Source organism: Bos indicus, chromosome 2 (genome assembly GCF_029378745.1).
Source record: "Bos indicus isolate NIAB-ARS_2022 breed Sahiwal x Tharparkar chromosome 2, NIAB-ARS_B.indTharparkar_mat_pri_1.0, whole genome shotgun sequence".
Taxonomy (NCBI): domain Eukaryota; kingdom Metazoa; phylum Chordata; class Mammalia; order Artiodactyla; family Bovidae; genus Bos; species Bos indicus.
In genome coordinates this window covers 86,602,560-86,620,917 of record NC_091761.1, presented here as the reverse complement: position 1 = coordinate 86,620,917, position 18,358 = coordinate 86,602,560, and the positions used below count along the sequence as shown (strand labels likewise).

The 18,358-nt window shown below is 38.1% G+C and overlaps 1 protein-coding gene across 7 annotated transcripts in view; it reads right to left on the bottom strand.

Moving 5' to 3' along the window:
* Positions 1 to 8,078: 8,078 nt before the first annotated feature.
* PLCL1 (phospholipase C like 1 (inactive)) overlaps positions 8,079 to 18,358 on the bottom strand; it is a 397,143-nt gene continuing 386,863 nt past the window's right edge. For 5 of the 7 annotated variants that reach the window (XM_070799984.1, XM_019974509.2, XM_070799997.1 and 2 more), the window contains one exon: positions 8,079 to 10,329. In XM_070799984.1, the coding sequence (XP_070656085.1) occupies positions 10,147 to 10,329 (183 nt within the window). In that variant the 3' untranslated portion in view covers positions 8,079 to 10,146. Of the gene's footprint in view, positions 10,330 to 14,694; positions 14,828 to 14,972; positions 15,037 to 18,358 lie in introns of all 7 variants that reach the window. The other 2 variants (XM_070799971.1, XM_070799975.1) reach the window with 2 other exon arrangements.

Sequence of the window (18,358 nt, the reverse complement as noted above, 5' to 3'; positions counted from 1 at the left end):
AACACCCAGGACTAATCTCCTTTAGAATGGACTGGTTGGATCTCCTTGCAGTCCAAGGGACTCTCAAGAGTCTTCTCCAACACCACAGTTCAAAAGCATCAATTCTTCAGTGCTCAGCTTTCTTCACAGTCCAACTCTCACATCCATACATGACCAGTGGAAAAACCATAGCCTTGACTAGACGAACCTTTGTTGGCAAAGTAATGTCTCTGCTTTTGAATATGCTGTCTAGGCTGGTCATAACTTTCCTTCCAAGGAGTAAATGTCTTTTAATTTCGTGGCTGCAATCACCATCTGCAATGATTTTGGATCCCAGAAAAATAAAGTCTGACACTGTTTCCACTGTTTCCCCATCTATTTCCCATGAAGTAATGGGACCAGATGCCATGATCTTCATTTTCTGAATGTTGAGCTTTAAGCCAACTTTTCCACTCTCCTCTTTCACTTTCAACAAGAGGCTTTATAGTTCCTCTTCACTTTCTGCCATAAGGGTGGTGTCATCTGCATATCTGAGGTTATTGATATTTCTCCCAGCAATCTTGATTCCAGCTTGTGTTTCTTCCAGCCCAGTGTTTCTCATGATATACTCTGCATATAAGTTAAATAAGCAGGGTGACAATATACAGCCTTGACGTACCCCTTTTCCTATTTGGAACCAGTCTGTTGTTCCATGTCCAGTTCTAACTGTTGCTTCCTGACCTGCATATAGGTTTCTCAAGAGGCAGGTCAGGTGGTCTGGTATTCCCATCTCTTTCAGAATTTTCCACAGTTTATGCAGAAGTATAATTCCATGAAATAAACTGCACACATTTAAGGCATACAATTTGATTAAGTTTTGACATATGTATGACATTAGTTGATCACCACTATCAAGATAAAACATTCCTCATAAGTATGACTGGTATGTTTTAAGACCCCTAGTGGATGCCTGAAATCACAGACAGTACCAAACTCTATATATGCCAGGTTTTTTCTTATACACACATACATATGATAAAGTTTAATTTATAAATTAGACACACTAAGAGATTAACAACAATGTGTGCACACTTGCTAAGTCACTAAAGTCATGTCCGACTCTTCGCAACCCTTTGGACTATTGCCCGCCAGGCTCCTCTCCATGGACTTCTCCAGGCAAGAATACTGGAGTGAGTTGTCCTTTCCTACTCAAGGGGATCTTCCTGACCCAGAGATCAAACCTGCACCTCTTACGTCTCCTGCGCATTGGCAGGCGGGTACTTGTACCACGAGCATCACCTGGGAAGCCCAACAAACCAACACTGTTGATTGAAAGACAAGGAGATGCCAGGGATCGAACTCAGGGCCTTACGCATGCAAAGCACATGCTCTATCACTGAGCTACATGCCCAGCCCTGCTTTCCCCTATACATACATACCTATGATAAAGTTTAATTCATAAATTAGACACAGTAAGAGATTAACAATAATAACTAATAATAAAATAGAGCAATTATAGTTTAAGTTATGTGAATATGAGCTCTGTCTCAAAATACTTCATTGTACTGTACTCACCCTTCTTCTTGTGATGACATGCAACGACAGAAGGCCTACATAGTAAGATGAAGTGAATGAATGACACAGGCACTGTGACATAGCAGTAGGCAACTACTAACCTTCTGACAGTACAATGTCAATGGTTGGGGAATCCGGGCAGGATGAAGCAGGACCATGTGAGATTCCATCACACTACTCAGAAACATACAATAAAGAACTCATGAATTTTTATTTCTGAAATTTTCCATATTTTGGGACCACACTTGACCACAAGTAAGAGTAGACAAACATACATACATGCCTTATTTTATTGTCTACTTTCAAACTTTTCTCCTTATCACTACTTTTGACCAATTTGATGACCATAATGAGCCTTTTTTGTTTTTTTGTCTCTGGTCCTTGGGGTGTTTTTAAGATTCTTGGATCTGGGGCATTATAGTTTTCAACAAAAATGAGGGGTTTTTGAGTCATTACTTTCTCACTTTTCTTTGTCCCCCTGCTTCTCGCCAATTTCAGATATATTAGACTTCTTAGAGTTATTGCACTAGCTTGGTTCAGTATATAAGTTCTTTTATGTTTCTTTTTTTATAATCATTTTACTCATAATTTACATACCATAAAATTCGTTCTTTTAAACTGCACAATAGTTTTCAGTACATTCACAAAGCTGTGCAAACATCACCACTATCTAATTTCAGACATTTTTATCACCCCAAAAAGAAACCATATCCTTTAGTAATCATTCTCCACTCCACCCTGTCCCCGCCCATGCCAAACACTAGTGTACTTTCTGTTTCCATCAGATCAGATCAGATCAGGTCAGCTCAGTCGCTAAGTTGTGTCCGACTCTTTGCGACCCCATGAATCGCAGCACGCCAGGCCTCCCTGTCCATCACCAACTCCCGGAGTTCACTGAGACTCACGTCCATCGAGTCAGTGATGCCATCCAGCCATCTCATCCTCTGTCGTCCCCTTTTCCTCCCGCCCCCAATCCCTCCCAGCATCAGAGTCTTTTCCAATGAGTCAACTCTTCGCATGAGGTGGCCAAAGTACTGGAGTTTCAGCTTTAGCATCATTCCTTCCCAAGAAATCCCAGGGCTGATCTCCTTCAGAATGGACTGGTTGGATCTCCTTGCAGTCCAAGGGACTCTCAAGAGTCTTCTCCAACACCACAGTTCAAAAGCATCAATTCTTTGGCCCTCAGCCTTCTTCACAGTCCAACTCTCACATCCATACATGACCACTGGAAAAACCATAGCCTTGACTAGATGAACCTTTGTTGGCAAAGTAATGTCTCTGCTTTTGAATATGCTATCTAGGTTGGTCATAACTTTCCTTCCAAGGAGTAAGCATCTTTTAATTTCATGGCTGCAATCACCATCTGTAGTGATTTTGGAGCCCAGAAAAATAAAGTCTGACAGTTTCCCCATCTATTTCCCATGAAGTGGTGGGACTGGATGCCATGATCTTCATTTTCTGAATGTTGAGCATTAAGCCAACTTTTTCACTCTCCTCTTTCACTTTCATCAAGAGGCTTTTTAGTTCTTCTTCACTTTCGGCCATAAGGGTGGTGTCATCTGCATATCTGAGGTTATTGATATTTCTCCTGGCAATCTTGATTCCAGCTTGTGTTTCTTCCAGGCCAGTGTTTCTCATGATGCACTCTGCATATAAGTTAAATAAACAGGGTGACAATATACAGCCTTGACGAACTCCTTTTCCTATTTGGAACCAGTCTGTTGTTCCATGCCCAGTTCTAACTGTTGCTTCCTGACCTGCATACAGGTTTCTCAAGAGGCAGATCAGGTGGTCTGGTATTCCCATCTCTTTCAGAATTTTCCACAGTTTATTGTGATCCACACAGTCAAAGGCTTTGGCATAGTCAATAAAGCAGAAATAGATGTTTTTCTGGAACTCTCTTGCTTTTTCTATGATCCAGAGGATGTTGACAATTTGATCTCTGGTTCCTCTGCCTTTTCTAAAACCAGCTTGAACATCAGAAAGTTCACGGTTCACATATTGCTGAAGCCTGGCTTGGAGAATTTTGAGCATTACTTTACTAGTGTGTGAGATGAGTGCAATTGTGCGGTAGTTTGAGCATTCTTTGGCATTGCCTTTCTTTGGGATTGGAATGAAAACTGACCTTTTCCAGTCCTGTGGCCACTGCTGAGTTTTCCATATTTGCTGGCATATTGAGTGCAGTACTTTCACAGCATCATCTTTCAGGATTTGGAATAGTTCAACTGGAATTCCATCACCTCCACTAGTTTTGTTCGTAGTGATGCTTTCTAAGGCCCACTTGACTTCACATTCCAGGATGTCTGGCTCGAGGTCAGTGATCACTCTGTTGTGATTATCTGGGTCGTGAACATCTTTTTTTGTACAGTTTTTCTGTGTATTCTTGCCATCTCTTCTTAATATCTTCTGCTTCTGTTAGGTCCATACCATTTCTGTCCTTTATCGAGCCCATCTTTGCATGAAATGTTCCTTTGGTATCTCTGATTTTCTTGAAGAGATCTCTAGTCTTTCCCATTCTGCTGTTTTCCTCTATTTCTTTGCATTGATCTTTGAAGAAGGCTTTCTTATCTCTTCTTGCTATTGTTTGGAACTCTGCATTCAGATGTTTATATCTTTCCTTTTCTCCTTTGCTTTTTGCTTCTCTTCTTTTCACAGCTATTTGTAAGGCCTCCCCAGACAGCCATTTTGCTTTTTTGCATTTCTTTTCTGTGGGAATGGTCTTGATCCCTGTCTCCTCTGTTTCCATGGATTTGCCTAATACAGACATTTTACATAAATGGAAACATACATTAAGTGGCCTTTATATCTGGCCTTCTTTGCTTAGAATGTTTTTAAGACTCATTCATGTTGTAGCCTTTATTGGTACTTATTATTACTAAGTGATCCATTGTATTTAACAATTTAAATAAAAAGTGGGACGACACAGGATGAGATAGTTGGATGGCATCACCGACTCCATGGACATGAGTTTGAGCAAGCTCTGGGAGTTGATGATGGACAAGGAAGCCTGGTGTGCTGCAGTCCATGGGATTGAAAAGAGTTGGACATGACTGACTGAACTGAACTGAATCCATTGAATGGATATATTTTTTTGCTTATCCTTTCATCAGTTAATGGACATTTGAATTGTTTCCACTTTTTATTATGAATAATGGACGTGGGTCTGGGTGGACTCCGGGAGTTGGTGATGGACAGGGAGGCCTGGCATGCTGTGATTCATGGGGTCGCAAGGAGTTGGACACGACTGAGCGACTGAACTAAACTGAACTGAACTGAATGCTACTATGAACATTTGTGTACAAGCTTTTGTTTGTGAACATATGTTTTCATTTCTCTTAGGTGTATACCTAGGAACAGAATTGCTGATCTGTGGTAACTATGTTTAACCTTCCGATGAAATGTCAAGCTGTTGTCCCAAGCAGCCCTACCATTTAACATTTCCACCAGCAGTGTATGATGGTTCTAACTTTTACCACCTCCTCACTAAAATGTGTTATAATGCATTTGTTATATAATCCTAGCAACTTAGCAACCAAACAGTAGCAGCAGCAGCAGTAGATATAAAATGGTAACACATTGTGGGTTTTTATTTAAATTTTTGTGATGGTTAATGACGCTGAATATCTTCATCTTCTTTGAAAAAATGTCTGTTCAGATCCTTCATCCATTTTAAAAATTAGTTTGTCTTTTTATTATGTTGTATTAGTTCTTTATATCGGAGAAGGTGATGGCATCCCACTCCAGTACTCTTGCCTGGAAAATCCCATGGACGGAGGAGCCTGGTGGGCTGCAGTCCATGGGGTCGCTAGGAGTCAGACACGACTGAGCGATTTCACTTTCACTTTTTACTTTCATGCATTGGAGAAGGAAATGGCAACCCACTCCAGTGTTCTTACCTGGAGAATCCCAGGGACGGGGGAGCCTGGTGGGCTCCCGTCTCTGGGGTCACACAGAGTCGGACACGACTGAAGCGACTTAGCAGCAGCAGCAGCAGTTCTTTATATATTCTAATTCCAGTCTTTATCAGATATGTAATTTGCAAACTCACTCTTGAACTGTCTCTTCAGTTTATTGATGGTGTCCTTTTAAGTACAGAAGTTTTAATTTTGATGAAGTCCAATCTTATTTCTCCTTTTGTCCACTTATAGGTGGGTGTCACACCTAAAATTCATGAACTTAACCCAAAATCATAAAATTTACTTCTATATTTTTATCTCTATATAAATGGCAAAAGTTACATTTAAAAACTTTAATTTCCAATAAAATCTACCAAAATCTAGAGTATGTATCATACATAATGATGAGATATTAGAAACTTTCCCCTGAGACTGGGAATGAGAAAGTATGTTCACTGGTATCACGTCTGCTGAATATTATCCTGAAGGTTTTAGCCAGTTCAATAAAGCAAGAAAAACAAATAAAACACATATAAAAGAATCAGAAACAAAAAAATAAAACTGTCATTATTTTCAGATGACATGACTGTGTACAGATGAAAACCAAAATAATAAAGAGGTAATTACAACTAACAAATGCATTTAGTAAACTCACTCTACATGTGGCTATCACAAAACAATCTATTGTATTTTCTATATGCCATAAATAAGCAATTTGGAATTTTAAGATGTTACTATTTCTAACAGCAAGAGAAACATTAAATGTCTAGGAATAAATCTAATTAAAGAAGTCCAAAGCCTTACACAGCAATGTAGTACTGCTGCTGCCACTGCTAAGTTGTGTCCGACCCTGTGCGACCCCATAGACGGCAGCCCACCAGGCTCCCCCGTCCCTGGGATTCTCCAGGCAAGAACACTGGAGTGGGTTGCCATTTCCTTCTCCAATGCATGCAAGTGAAAAGTGAAAGTGAAGTCGCTCAGTCGTCTCCAACTCTTAGCGACCCCATGGACTGGAGCCTACCAGGCTCCTCCGTCCATGGGATTTTCCAGGCAAGAGTACTGGAGTGGGGTGCCATTGCCTTCTCCGGCAACACAGTATTAAGAGAAAGTAAATAAGACCTTAACAATGGAGAAATACACCATGAGAATGGACTGGATTAATCAATAATGTAAATATGTCGGGACTACCCATACATTCAATAAAATACTAACCAAAATTCCATGAAGTGTCTGGTGGAAATTAATAAGCTGATTCTACAATTTATATGGAAAAGAAAAGAGCAAAAATAGCCAAGAAAATGGTGAAGAAGAGAAGTAAGGAGCCTACACTCTCTGATATCAAAACATGGTAAAACTATAGTAATGAAGACATTAAAATAATGTTGCCAGGACCAGCATAGACCAATGGAACTGAATAGAGATTCTGTAAAGAGGCACACACACATACTTGAGTGCTACACTTTTCATGAGGGTGGCACTATAGAGTCATGGACAAAGGACAGTCTTTACAATAAATGGACCCAATCAATTGATTATCCATGTTGGGAAAAGATGGAATTGGGCCTCTACCTTATGCTCTACACAGAAGTCAATTTTAGGGGACTTGTAAATTTAAATGTGAAAAGTAAATCAAAAAAGCTATCAGCAGGTTAAAGAATATCTTCATGAACATCTGGGGCAAAAATGTCTTTAACAGTAAACATGAAGAAAAAAAAATCTAACATGGATTAAATTAGGGATCTATACATCAAAAAACATTAGCAACACACAGAACAAACTCAGGGTTAAAGATTCTTATTAAGTAAATGCCTCTTAAAAATAAATAATAAAAGATAAAAATTTAACAGTCCACAAAGACAATCTCTATGAGATTATTTATAGTCAATGAACATATTAAAGTGTGTTCAATCTGACTAGAGAATAAAGATAAAGAGAAGTAAGATTTTTAACATAGTAGATTGGTAAAGATGAAAATGAGAAAAATTAAATTTTATATTAGCCAAGATTTGTACACTTTCATAAACTTATGTAGGAAATTAAATTGCATAAGTTTTCCAGAAACTGCCAATTATCACAAAATCCCTAAAAATATATCTATTCTTTAACCAAGAATTCCACTTTTAGAAATTTATCCTAGAGAAAAAGCTGAACAACTTTGAAAAAATAGATTTTCATCACTGCAATGCTTATATAATAAGAAATTAGGAGATAAAAGTCTAACAATAGGATATTGGTAAAATATGTCATGGTAATCCACATATAAAGACACTATGTCTTCATTATAAATAATGATGTGGATCAAGGATCACAACTTAAGATGACCACAGGGGCAAGATGTAACATAAATGAGTGAAGAGACTCTTTGGCAGACTTAGACAGCATGTGCCCCTTTTGAAGAGGGCAACTCCAATTAATTGATGCCAAGTAAGAAGTGGGGGAGGGTCTAGTGTTGTCAGTATAGCCAATATTTTAAGTGAAGTAAAAAATTGAAATTTTATGTGAAATCTCCTCATGTTTAAAAGTTGTCTATTGTTTAAAAATTTTTTGAATAAGATTCAGTGACCAAATAAAATATGTCATGTATGGACTATTTTCAATTCAAAGGCTGACAGTACCAATGTACATGCATATTGTTGACACAGAAAGATATTCAGGATGTACTGCTTTTATTGCTGTAAAAAGCCTGTTACAAAGCAGCTTCTATAATATGATCTCATTTTTGCTAACAGAATAAACCAGAGAAGCCACTCTGAAGATTGGATTTGACCCTAAAATAAATACATGAATAAATATCCTTTGAAAGTCTGCCACCCTTTAGCTTGTCTTCTTGTCTCTCTGGTAAAGGCATGGATTTTTCCACAAGGAATTCAGGGAGGTGAAGCAGTCCACAGGTGAAACCAACCAATTGGTTGATATCAGGAAGGTTTTGTTTCTATTTATATCGCCTCTTTTTCATCATAAAGGACTTAGATATCCATGTTCCACTATTCCTTGTAACTACCATGCAGGGGAAGTATTTTTTACAATGGAGGGTAAGGACATTTTCTGGTTACTGTATACCATTGGAAACCTACCTTCAAATGAGCTTGTGTGCTTTCTAAGCACCCAGTTTTAAACCTAGGGAGAAATATCATCATATCTGGTCCGTGGATGTATATTCTGTAAGATATTTTTGATATAAAAACTTATTTTCATTATCGCTCCTTTTTCCATTAATTTCCAATAAAAGAGAACGATAAAAGTGTTGTTTTATATCTTTACTGTCTCAGTAATGTGCAACATAAGCATAATAGTGTTAAGAAGTCAGAAATAACTTAACACAGTAGCCATAGAAGATGTTTGTATTTGCAAAAGTTCAACAATGATCTTCCCTAGCTTCCCCCAAATTAGCATATTTGTTAACCAAATTAATTAAGAAGCTTTTCAAAATAAAAGCAATGTTTCAAATAAATAAATTTTCATAACCATAGAACATTTAGTTCTGTTGGAGGTAACAAACATATTATACTCCAGTACTTTATGAAGATATTAGGATAAAAATTATCTGGATGCAATTATAAATGTACCCGAATTAGTCATTTGCTTTTTTGGCGTGTTTGTTTTTCTGCATGTGTTAAAATTATATAATAGATTTTTGTAATCAGTTAGTCCTTAAATCATCACAATGTTATCTGATGCACAGAATTTATATCATCTCAATATGATGATATGATATTGTTTGGACGACGTCTTTAAATTTAGTACTATAAATTAAATGCAATGAAAGCCAAGACCTCCTCTCTGCCCATGTTTGTTAGAGAAAATGAACTCTAGATCCCCAGTTTGGAAGAATGAGACATTCTTACAAATCTCAACCTTGAAATTTCATAACTGAATATTGTTGTCACATCAAAATTCTAATCTCAACAGAGTTTTCACTGTGTTTCAGAGTGGGTGGGTATAAATTCACTTATGATCAGCTTTCCCAATGACATCACATCTGTTTAGTAAACTACAAAAAGCTTTCTAAAAATTGCTTTTATTTAATAAATATTTTAAAGAGTTCACTAACTGATCCTCCAGAAATTCTGATCAACTGTTTAGCTTTCATTCACTTTTATTTCTACTGTGATTCTTAGGAATTTGTCTAATCTATATTTAATCTATTAAAATATCTATGCATTGGTAACTTTGGCTTCCTTCCACAATAAGCTATGTTAAGATCTCTAAATTAAATGACAAAGGTAGAGAAATAAAATTAAACACAGCAACAGGTTATAGTAAGTGCTCTTTAGAATTTCAGATTAACAAATTTGTCCCAAAATGATAAGTAATAACTTACCAAATGAATAATGCAACACAGAATAGATTTTAACAGAATCTCAACCTCTCTCTCCCCTTACCACTCATCTCTCTCAATCTTTCTTTTTTGCTCTCTATCTCTCTCTCTGTCTCTCACTCTCTCACACACACACACATACACACACTTCCACCCACATCCATACATGAGTGTGTACACACATCTCAGAATTTTAAAACACTGCTTCTAGAGGTTTTAACTTAGATAAATTAACTACATTAAAATACTGACGCTGTGAAAATATCTGTTTATGTCCAATATCCCATAGAGGGCATCTTCTTGTGAACTTCTAAAAATCTTATTAAAGAAAGCAAATCAGAAGGGAAAACCAGAGTCCTTGGCAGGAAGGCTAGGTGAAGGCATTGCTGCGGCTCGGGGTCACAGCTTCCCATTGTCCTCACAGCTCTCCTTCTCCTCTATGGCCTCCAGGCTGCGCTTACTCTTCACCTCAGCACCACTGCTGGGGGCTTTACTGAGGCCACACGACAAGCACGCCAGCTGGATCTGCTTCATGTTTTCTATGGCTTCATTCTTGGCGTTCTTCAACAGGTCTCCCTGGCCCTACAAACAAGCAGAAATAAACATCAAAGAAAAAAGTTACAGGCCAGGAAGATCCTAAGTGACATCATTCTAATATGCTTCCTGCTATTGCTCAGCGAGGAAACAGACTCGGACTCGAGAGCCCACTTTTGCCAGGTTTAGGCCGCATCTTGCATTATTGAGGGTCTTTGTAATTTAACTCAAGGACCTCAACCTGAGCTTTCACCGTTGGTTCTGTGATTGCCGGCAGCCCCCTTGAGATTCCTGTGGGAGGAAACACCCTCCTCTGAATGTATGGAGGACACTCAGCCCTTCCATCACCAGGGTTTGAGACTTTGCACATTGCTACAACTCCTGTCCCACCCAGCCCAGCATTCCTAAGCTTGGGAGAAAACAAGGAAAGAAGCTCTTCTTCAAAAAACCAAAAATTAAATCAGCTGCTTGGTGTACAAAGTCTTATTAAGCAAAATATCTTCCATAAAGTGAATCACACACCCTTATGCTTGGTGAGTTGCTGTTTTTTTTTTTTTTTTAAATACATTGCATCATCACTGCAGTTTGCAGTCTGATAAGTTCCAGGTTACCCACATTCCTTCCATCTCTTCCATTATCCTCAAAACAATGTTCCCATCTCGTTGATGGAGGAGAGGCTCTGAAGGCTTAGTGTGTCAATCAAAACAAAAAAGCAAACAAGGATCACAGAATATCATCCATTGTCAGTTATATCAGAGCCTGAGTGATCTTTCTCCATTATCTTTTTTCTTATTTTAGTTCATTGCTGTGATGATCAAGAATGTATGCTGACACTGGCCCAGGGGGCGGAAGAAGTAAGTATGGGGAAGCCAGAACATGTCTCCACAGGGTACAGGCAAAAGAGGAAGCAGTTCTGTCTCCTAGCTTCATTCTCACGACAATGCATGAGAGTATGACCTTGAAACTGGAGGTTACACGAGCTGCTGGAGAGTTTCTGTATAAAGCAGAGACTCCAAGAAAAGATAAGTCATCTATTTTATGCATGATATGCTGTTTGCTCTCTTTAATTTGATGAAGGCTTTCACCTCAGGGTATATGAGAAAACTTGTATTTGAAATGCTTTGGAATATTTCCTCAAAATCTGTACAAGTACTTGCCAGTTCCATCTTATGTCATAATAGCTCAATCCTTCAAACAACACTTTTAAACACAGGATGAGTAAGGCTTTGTCTAATATTTTTGTTATGGTGTGCCTGTGTGCTAAGTAAATTCAGTCGTGTCTGACTTTGTGTGACCCAATGGACTGTAGCCTGCCAGGCTCCTCTGTCCATGGGATTCTCCAGGCAAGAATATGGAGTGGGTTGTCATACCCTCCTCCAGGGGATCTTTCCATCCCAGGGATCAAACCTGCATCTCTTACGTCTCCTGCATTGGCAGGCAGGTTCTTTACCACTAGCACCACCTGGGAAGCCTACCATATTTCACACACCACACTTAGAATTTAGACGAAGACTAAACTAGAGACTGAACACTCTAGGATATAGAGGGACTTTCAAAGGGAAAAATATGCACTACACCAACAGAACTTGGGGAGTATAGACAATAATAAACTCCCTTTGAAGGTTAAAAAGAAGGTTATATCCACCTTGAAAATGCAGTCCTTAAGCAATAATAATAATATAACATACAAAGTGCTTGCTCTCTGTGGTCATCCTTCATGCTTTATATATGTTCATTATTCAATTGTCACAACATCCCCACAAAATAGGCATTTTTCTTATTTTAAGTTTAGAGTAAAAAAACAAATAGAGGCCCAGAATGGTCCTCATTCCCAGAGTCACACAGCTGCTAAGTGGTAGAGCTGGGGTTGAAATAAAGTCTTGCAGTTGACTCCAGAGTCTGTAGTCTTAACCACGACCTGATATGGCATCTCTTCAAGGCAAGTTGTGCACTCTACAAAGCACATTAAAGCCTCCCAGTCATCGTTACCCTCGGAAACAAGACAGATAAAAAGACAATCATTGCCCAGGTGGCACAGAACTTAGAGATGGGATCTACAGTCAGGAAGATAAGATGCACCAAGATATGTTGGCAGGGACAAAAGTCAGAGGATCTTCGTTGTGCTTTTAGCTCCAACAATTTCTCCCTGTGCCATTTTATCTCTTGTAAAAATGATGAAAACATTCTTCTGCCTTCCTCATACTTTTAAAGGTTAAAGAAAATATGTTGAAAAGCTGTTTGTGATTTAAATAATCACAAGTAAATATGCTATTAGGCGATATAAAAAGCAACTGACATAGTCAACTACTAAATAGTGGGAAATGGCAACCCACTCCAGTATTCTTGCCTGGAGAATCCCACGGACTGTAGCCTGTCAGGCTCCTCTGTCCGTGGGGTCGCAAGAGTTGGACATGACTTAGTGACTAAACCACCACCACCACTGCTAAATGAATGTCTTGATGTTGTGCACATTTTAATATAAATTTTACCAACTTATTTAAAATGCATCCATAAGGGTTTGTTTTTACTGAGATAGGTATACTGCTACTGGTTTTACAAATGCAAACATCCCTTTAAAAAAACAAACTATTAATAAACAGATTATACCCACACTCATTTTCAGAGTATTAGTTTTAAGTGCTCCCTTTGCTCTTAGTGTTGAAATTTTCATCAAGCATTTTTAAAGCATGACAAAAGCAAAGCTGGCATCTTTCCTAATTGCAAGAGAGCAGTGAAATACACAAAAATATCAAGCTTGATACTACTAATGCATGATGCTCTCATGTCTCTTTTCTGGCAGCAGGTTATGAAACACATCTAATTAATCAGCCTGAATGTCATCTCATCGGTTCTGAGAAGCGTCATCCAGGCCTAAAAGCCGGACTGTGCCAGTTTTGGTAAACAGAAGTCACTCTCTCTAGAAAACAAAGGTCAATTGGAGAAGACAGCTTGTGCCAGTACACAAAAACACAAGGACATCATCTCTGGATGACTAAGAGACAACACGTCCTGGGTACGTGATATAGGCAGGTAAAAAATGTTAGAAGAAAAATTAATTTATTAACTAATAGAACAAGAAAAACTGAAAGACTACATTATTAAGATTTACACTTAAATACTGATGTAAAAATGCTGTTTTCAATTTTCTTTTTAAGAAGAAAGCAGAGAGGTCATCTTTCTGTTCTGTGACTAAACTCCTTGAGTCCTCTTGATTAAATAAGCAGAAGCAGAAAAGACTCATTCTAGGCAAAACTGTGAAGAGGGTGAAGTTTACTGTTAACAACCCCCATCTTGCCATTCCTTTCCAGGGCTGGCTTCTTCCCACTATATGTGCAGTGATTTCTATTGACCAACCAGCACCCTTTCTCTACTCCATCACACTTCCTCTCAAACTCCCTAACTAGGCAGCTTAGACCATATCTCTTCCCTTGAAATAGCTCTGTCCTGTGTATCATTTCCCACAAGGTATATTAGGTATTTAGATCACTGAGCTAAGCCAATTAAAGATACTAGTGTGTAGTATTCATTTAAGGAGTATTATAACTGGGCATTTCTAAAGAGTATACTTAGAAATTCTCCTCCAACAGAGGTCTTGGGAGAAAGGCAGAAAGGAGAGAAGCCCAAGAGAATTCATTTTACTTGATGGTATATAAAGCGTAACATCTCTTGGGAAAATAAATCTGAGATTGTAATGGCCTGGAATGAACAATTAATGGACAATCTGACCATTGAATACTCAACTTGAAAGAAATGTCAAGCTGTTGCCAACATTTCAATATATGAGCAATCTCAAGGGAATGTTTAGCATCTCTCCTCTAGTACTAGGGACACTTCAGGGGAAAACATGAGGATTGCTTCAAGCTGAAGAAAAGTAAAAGTAATAAAGGGCATCTCAGGCAGACTGATGCTGATGACTGATGCTGAGACAAGAGGGCTATCAAAAGCCCCAACAATGACCTCCACGGTTATTTGGCTTCCAAATGTCAGAGTCCACGCAAATCCCAACACACTTAAAGAGTAACACTTAGAATCATAGAAAACCATAAATCACTACAGAAATTTGAATCTAAAAATTAGTAATGATTAATGACTTTAAAAAAAAAAGATACATTAAGCATTCATAATCAAATCTTTCCAACATCATTAAATTGCAGTTAAAATACATTATCTAGAAATCAAGAAATATGTGATGCATTTAGATTGCAAATGGGACTGATATACTACCATGCCACCACAATTTTTATTACTACTAATAAATTATTACTGACAATAAAAAGCAGAAATATACACACAGATGTAGAGAACAAATGTATGGACACCAAGGGGGGAAAAAGAGGACGGGATGAATTGGCAGATTGGGAATGATTATACTACTATGGGCTTCCCAGGTGGTGATAGTGGTAAAGAACCCACCTGTCAATGCCAGAGCTGTAAGTAAGAGACCAGGCTTCGACTCCTGGGTTTGGAAGATCCTCTGGAGGAGGGCATGACAATCCAGTCCAATAGTCATGCCTGGAGAATCCCAGGGACAGAGGAGCCTGGCAGGCTACGGTTCATAGTGTCACAAAGAGTCAGACACAACTGAAGCAACTTAGCATGAGAGATAACTAATGAGAACCTACTGTATAGCATGGGGGGTGGGCAGGGGGGAAGAAGGCACACTCTATTTGTAGGACACATATTAAGCTAACCTTAAAAATGCATTCCAATATTCATTAGGTGAAAATACTGTTTGATTCCACTTACACAAGGTACCTAGAATAGACAAATTCATAGAGTCAGAAAGTACATTGGTACACGTCAGGGCCCAGGAGGTAGGGTGAGTGGAGAGGGGGATGGGGAGTTAGTGTTTAACGGGGACAGAGTTTCAGTTTAGGGAAGTGAAAAATTCGGGAGATGGATGATGGTGAGAGGTGCAAAACAATGTGAATGTACTTACAGCTGCTGAACTGTACAGTTAAATATGGTTAAAATAGTATGTTTTATGTGACATTTACCACAATAAAAAAAATTTTTAAACTTTAAAATGCTATTGCGATACTAAACAGAAGCTAATACTTATTGAGCACAATATACTAAACATAAACCAATTTGTACCCATTGTCTCAAAACCATAAAAGAGGCTAGAATTCTAAATGCAAGTCAGCTCTTAGCTATATAACAATACATTTTATCATCTATCAAAAGACGTTTAGAATTTGTGTTATTCCTGTTCATACTAAGAAAGGCAGTTTCCCTCCAGTGTTTGAAAACAGTCTAAAATAGTTTTGGCTACATTCTGGCAGAGTAACTTACAAAAGACATCCATGGTCTTTAATATCCATTTTTCCCATGAACTGCACAATTCCTTGTGATATCAGTGCATGAAAGAGCAGTCAAACATTATAACTAGTGTCCTTTTCATGTGTGAAGGAAATGTCTGGGTTGCCTCAGAGTACACCACAAATATTTAAAGCAGTTAATCAAGACTCTGGGAATAGAGAGGCCCTCACGTATTCACAATGACACCCATAAACAAATGCAACACTGTCACCAGGCAGGCTTGTGTGGCTATGTGTCATCACACACTCAGTGGCAGACAGATTCCCCTGAAATTCTACCCACATGAGTGTCAACACCCACAGCTAGAGTCACCCCTGGATAATACTGCGGCAAAAATCAGCCACAGACAGTATGATGGTGTTAGTACCTCTTTATTTATTCCAGCTCCATTTGCTGGACATGACCATATTGTAGTGGGCTGTGCACAGTTAATAACTGTTCAAAATGCATGCTTTTGAGGAATCTTTGTATCATCTAAATGGTGTAAGTGTTTTGCTCCAAAGAGATACACACAACCATTACAGTGTCCTTTATTTGAGAAATCAAAATAGCAAATTAAAAATATGTTGGTGTCAAAACAGATATATTTCTCTTGATGTTACATTACTGAAATATTGGGTAAAACTGTGCAAAGATGGCCTGGGATTCTTGCTCTCTAGAATGAAAGCCTAGTTACGTAGAGAATGTATACAACATGTTAGCAAGAGTAACAGGCACAGAGATGTAGCCATGGGGAAATTACGTACAAAATACCTCAACTGCACAAAAATAGAAGTTCTCATTGCAGAAAGTTATCAATACTCAGATTTATTATTTTTCAAGACCTTGTCAACCAAGAGGCATTATACTTGCCTCTTAAAAATGGGAATTTTTACCCTATGAACATTCAAGAAATATAGATGAGTAGTTGAAGAGTAGTTCTGGTCTAAGAGTATTGACTTAATGGAACTTTTTGTGTTATTCTTCTCCTGAAACTCTTAACTTAAAAAAAAAGAAAAAGAAAAAACACTGCTTTTCAAATCTTTATCACATAAAGCATTAAACTATTTCCTTTTTATAGGAAGAAAAAAGTGAACTACAATGGACATGTTTACCTGAGCCATTAGATTTTATAATTTTTATACAGTTCAGTTTTTTAAATTATCCTCATGACACATTTTAGTATTTGTCAGAACTCCAATTAATCAAATATCTCTGAAGATTATGGAAACAGAACCTAAGTAAGTATTTTTAGTATCTGAGAACCTAGATCTGAAAGAAGAATAATTTACAAAATGTAGAAGATATTTCAAAAAAACTTTTAGAATAATTCAATGCCACAAAACATTAAAGAATAAAACAGAAAGACTTGTTTAATAACAACCATACAAAAGATTCTAAAAAATATGAAGTCATACTCTATTAATATTCAACATAATAGAAATTATGTTTGAAAGTTAAATTTGATGACATATCTTTTAAGACCTGGTAAATAAGATTTTATTTTTCCACACGTCTTTCTCAAACAACAATCTTTGTATTAACCATGTTTTTTAAAATTAGTTTTCAATATAGAGTAGACAACTATTGTGTCATTGTGTGAGTATGCATATATATATAGAGAGAGAGAGTACTGGGCTTCCCTGGTGGCTCAGGCAGTAAAGAATCTGTTTGCGGTGCAAAAGACCTGGGTTTGAGCCTTGGGTCAGGAAGATCCCCTAGAGAAAGGAATGGCTTACTCACTCCAGTATTCTTGCCTGGAGAATTCCATGGATGGAGGAGCTGGTGGGCTCCATGGGGTCACAGAGTCAGACACAACTGAGTTGACTAATACACTTAAACATATACAGTCCTATATGTAAATGAAGTAGTTTAACATTATTTAAATACTACTCATGAATAATAACATAATTGCATCACTTTAACAGAATGAAATATAAAAATTATATGATCATTTCAACAGATGCCTAAAAATCATTTGACAAAATTCTATATCATTTCATGAAAAAACTCTCAATAAATTGAGTATATATGGAATGTACTTCAATATACAAAAGGACATATGTGACAAGCCCACAGGTAACACCATCAGTTCAGTTCAGTTTAGTCGCTCAATCATGTCCGACTCTTTGTTACCCCATGGACTGCAGCACACAAGGCTTCCCTGTCCATCACCAGCTCCCGGGACTTGCTCGAACTCATGTCCATCCAGTCGATGATGCCATCCAACCATCTTATCCTCTGTCGTCCCCTTCTCCTGCCTTCAATCTTTCCAAGCATCAGGGTCTTTTCCATTGAGTCAGTTCTTCACATCAGGTGACCAAAGCATTGGAGCTTCAGCTTCAGCATCAGTCCTTCCAATGAATATTCAGGGCTGATTTCCTTTAGGATTGACTGATAGGATCTCCTTGCAGTCCAAGGGACTCTCAAGAGTGTTCTTCAACACTACAGTTCAAAAGCATCAATTCTTTGGCACTCAGCTTTCTTTATGGTCCAACTCTCACATCCATACCTGACTACTGGAAAAACCATAGCTTTGACTAGACAAACCTTTGTCAGCAAACTAATGTCTCTGCTTTTTAATATGCTGTCTAGGTTGGTCATAGCTTTTCTTCCAAGGAGCAAGTGTCTTTTAATTTCATGGCTACTGTCACCATCTGCAGTAATTTTGGAGCCCAAGAAAATAAAGTCTGTCACTGATTCCCCATCTACTTGCCATGAAGTGATGGGACCAGATGCCATGATCTTAGTTTTTTGAATGTTGAGTTTTTAGCCA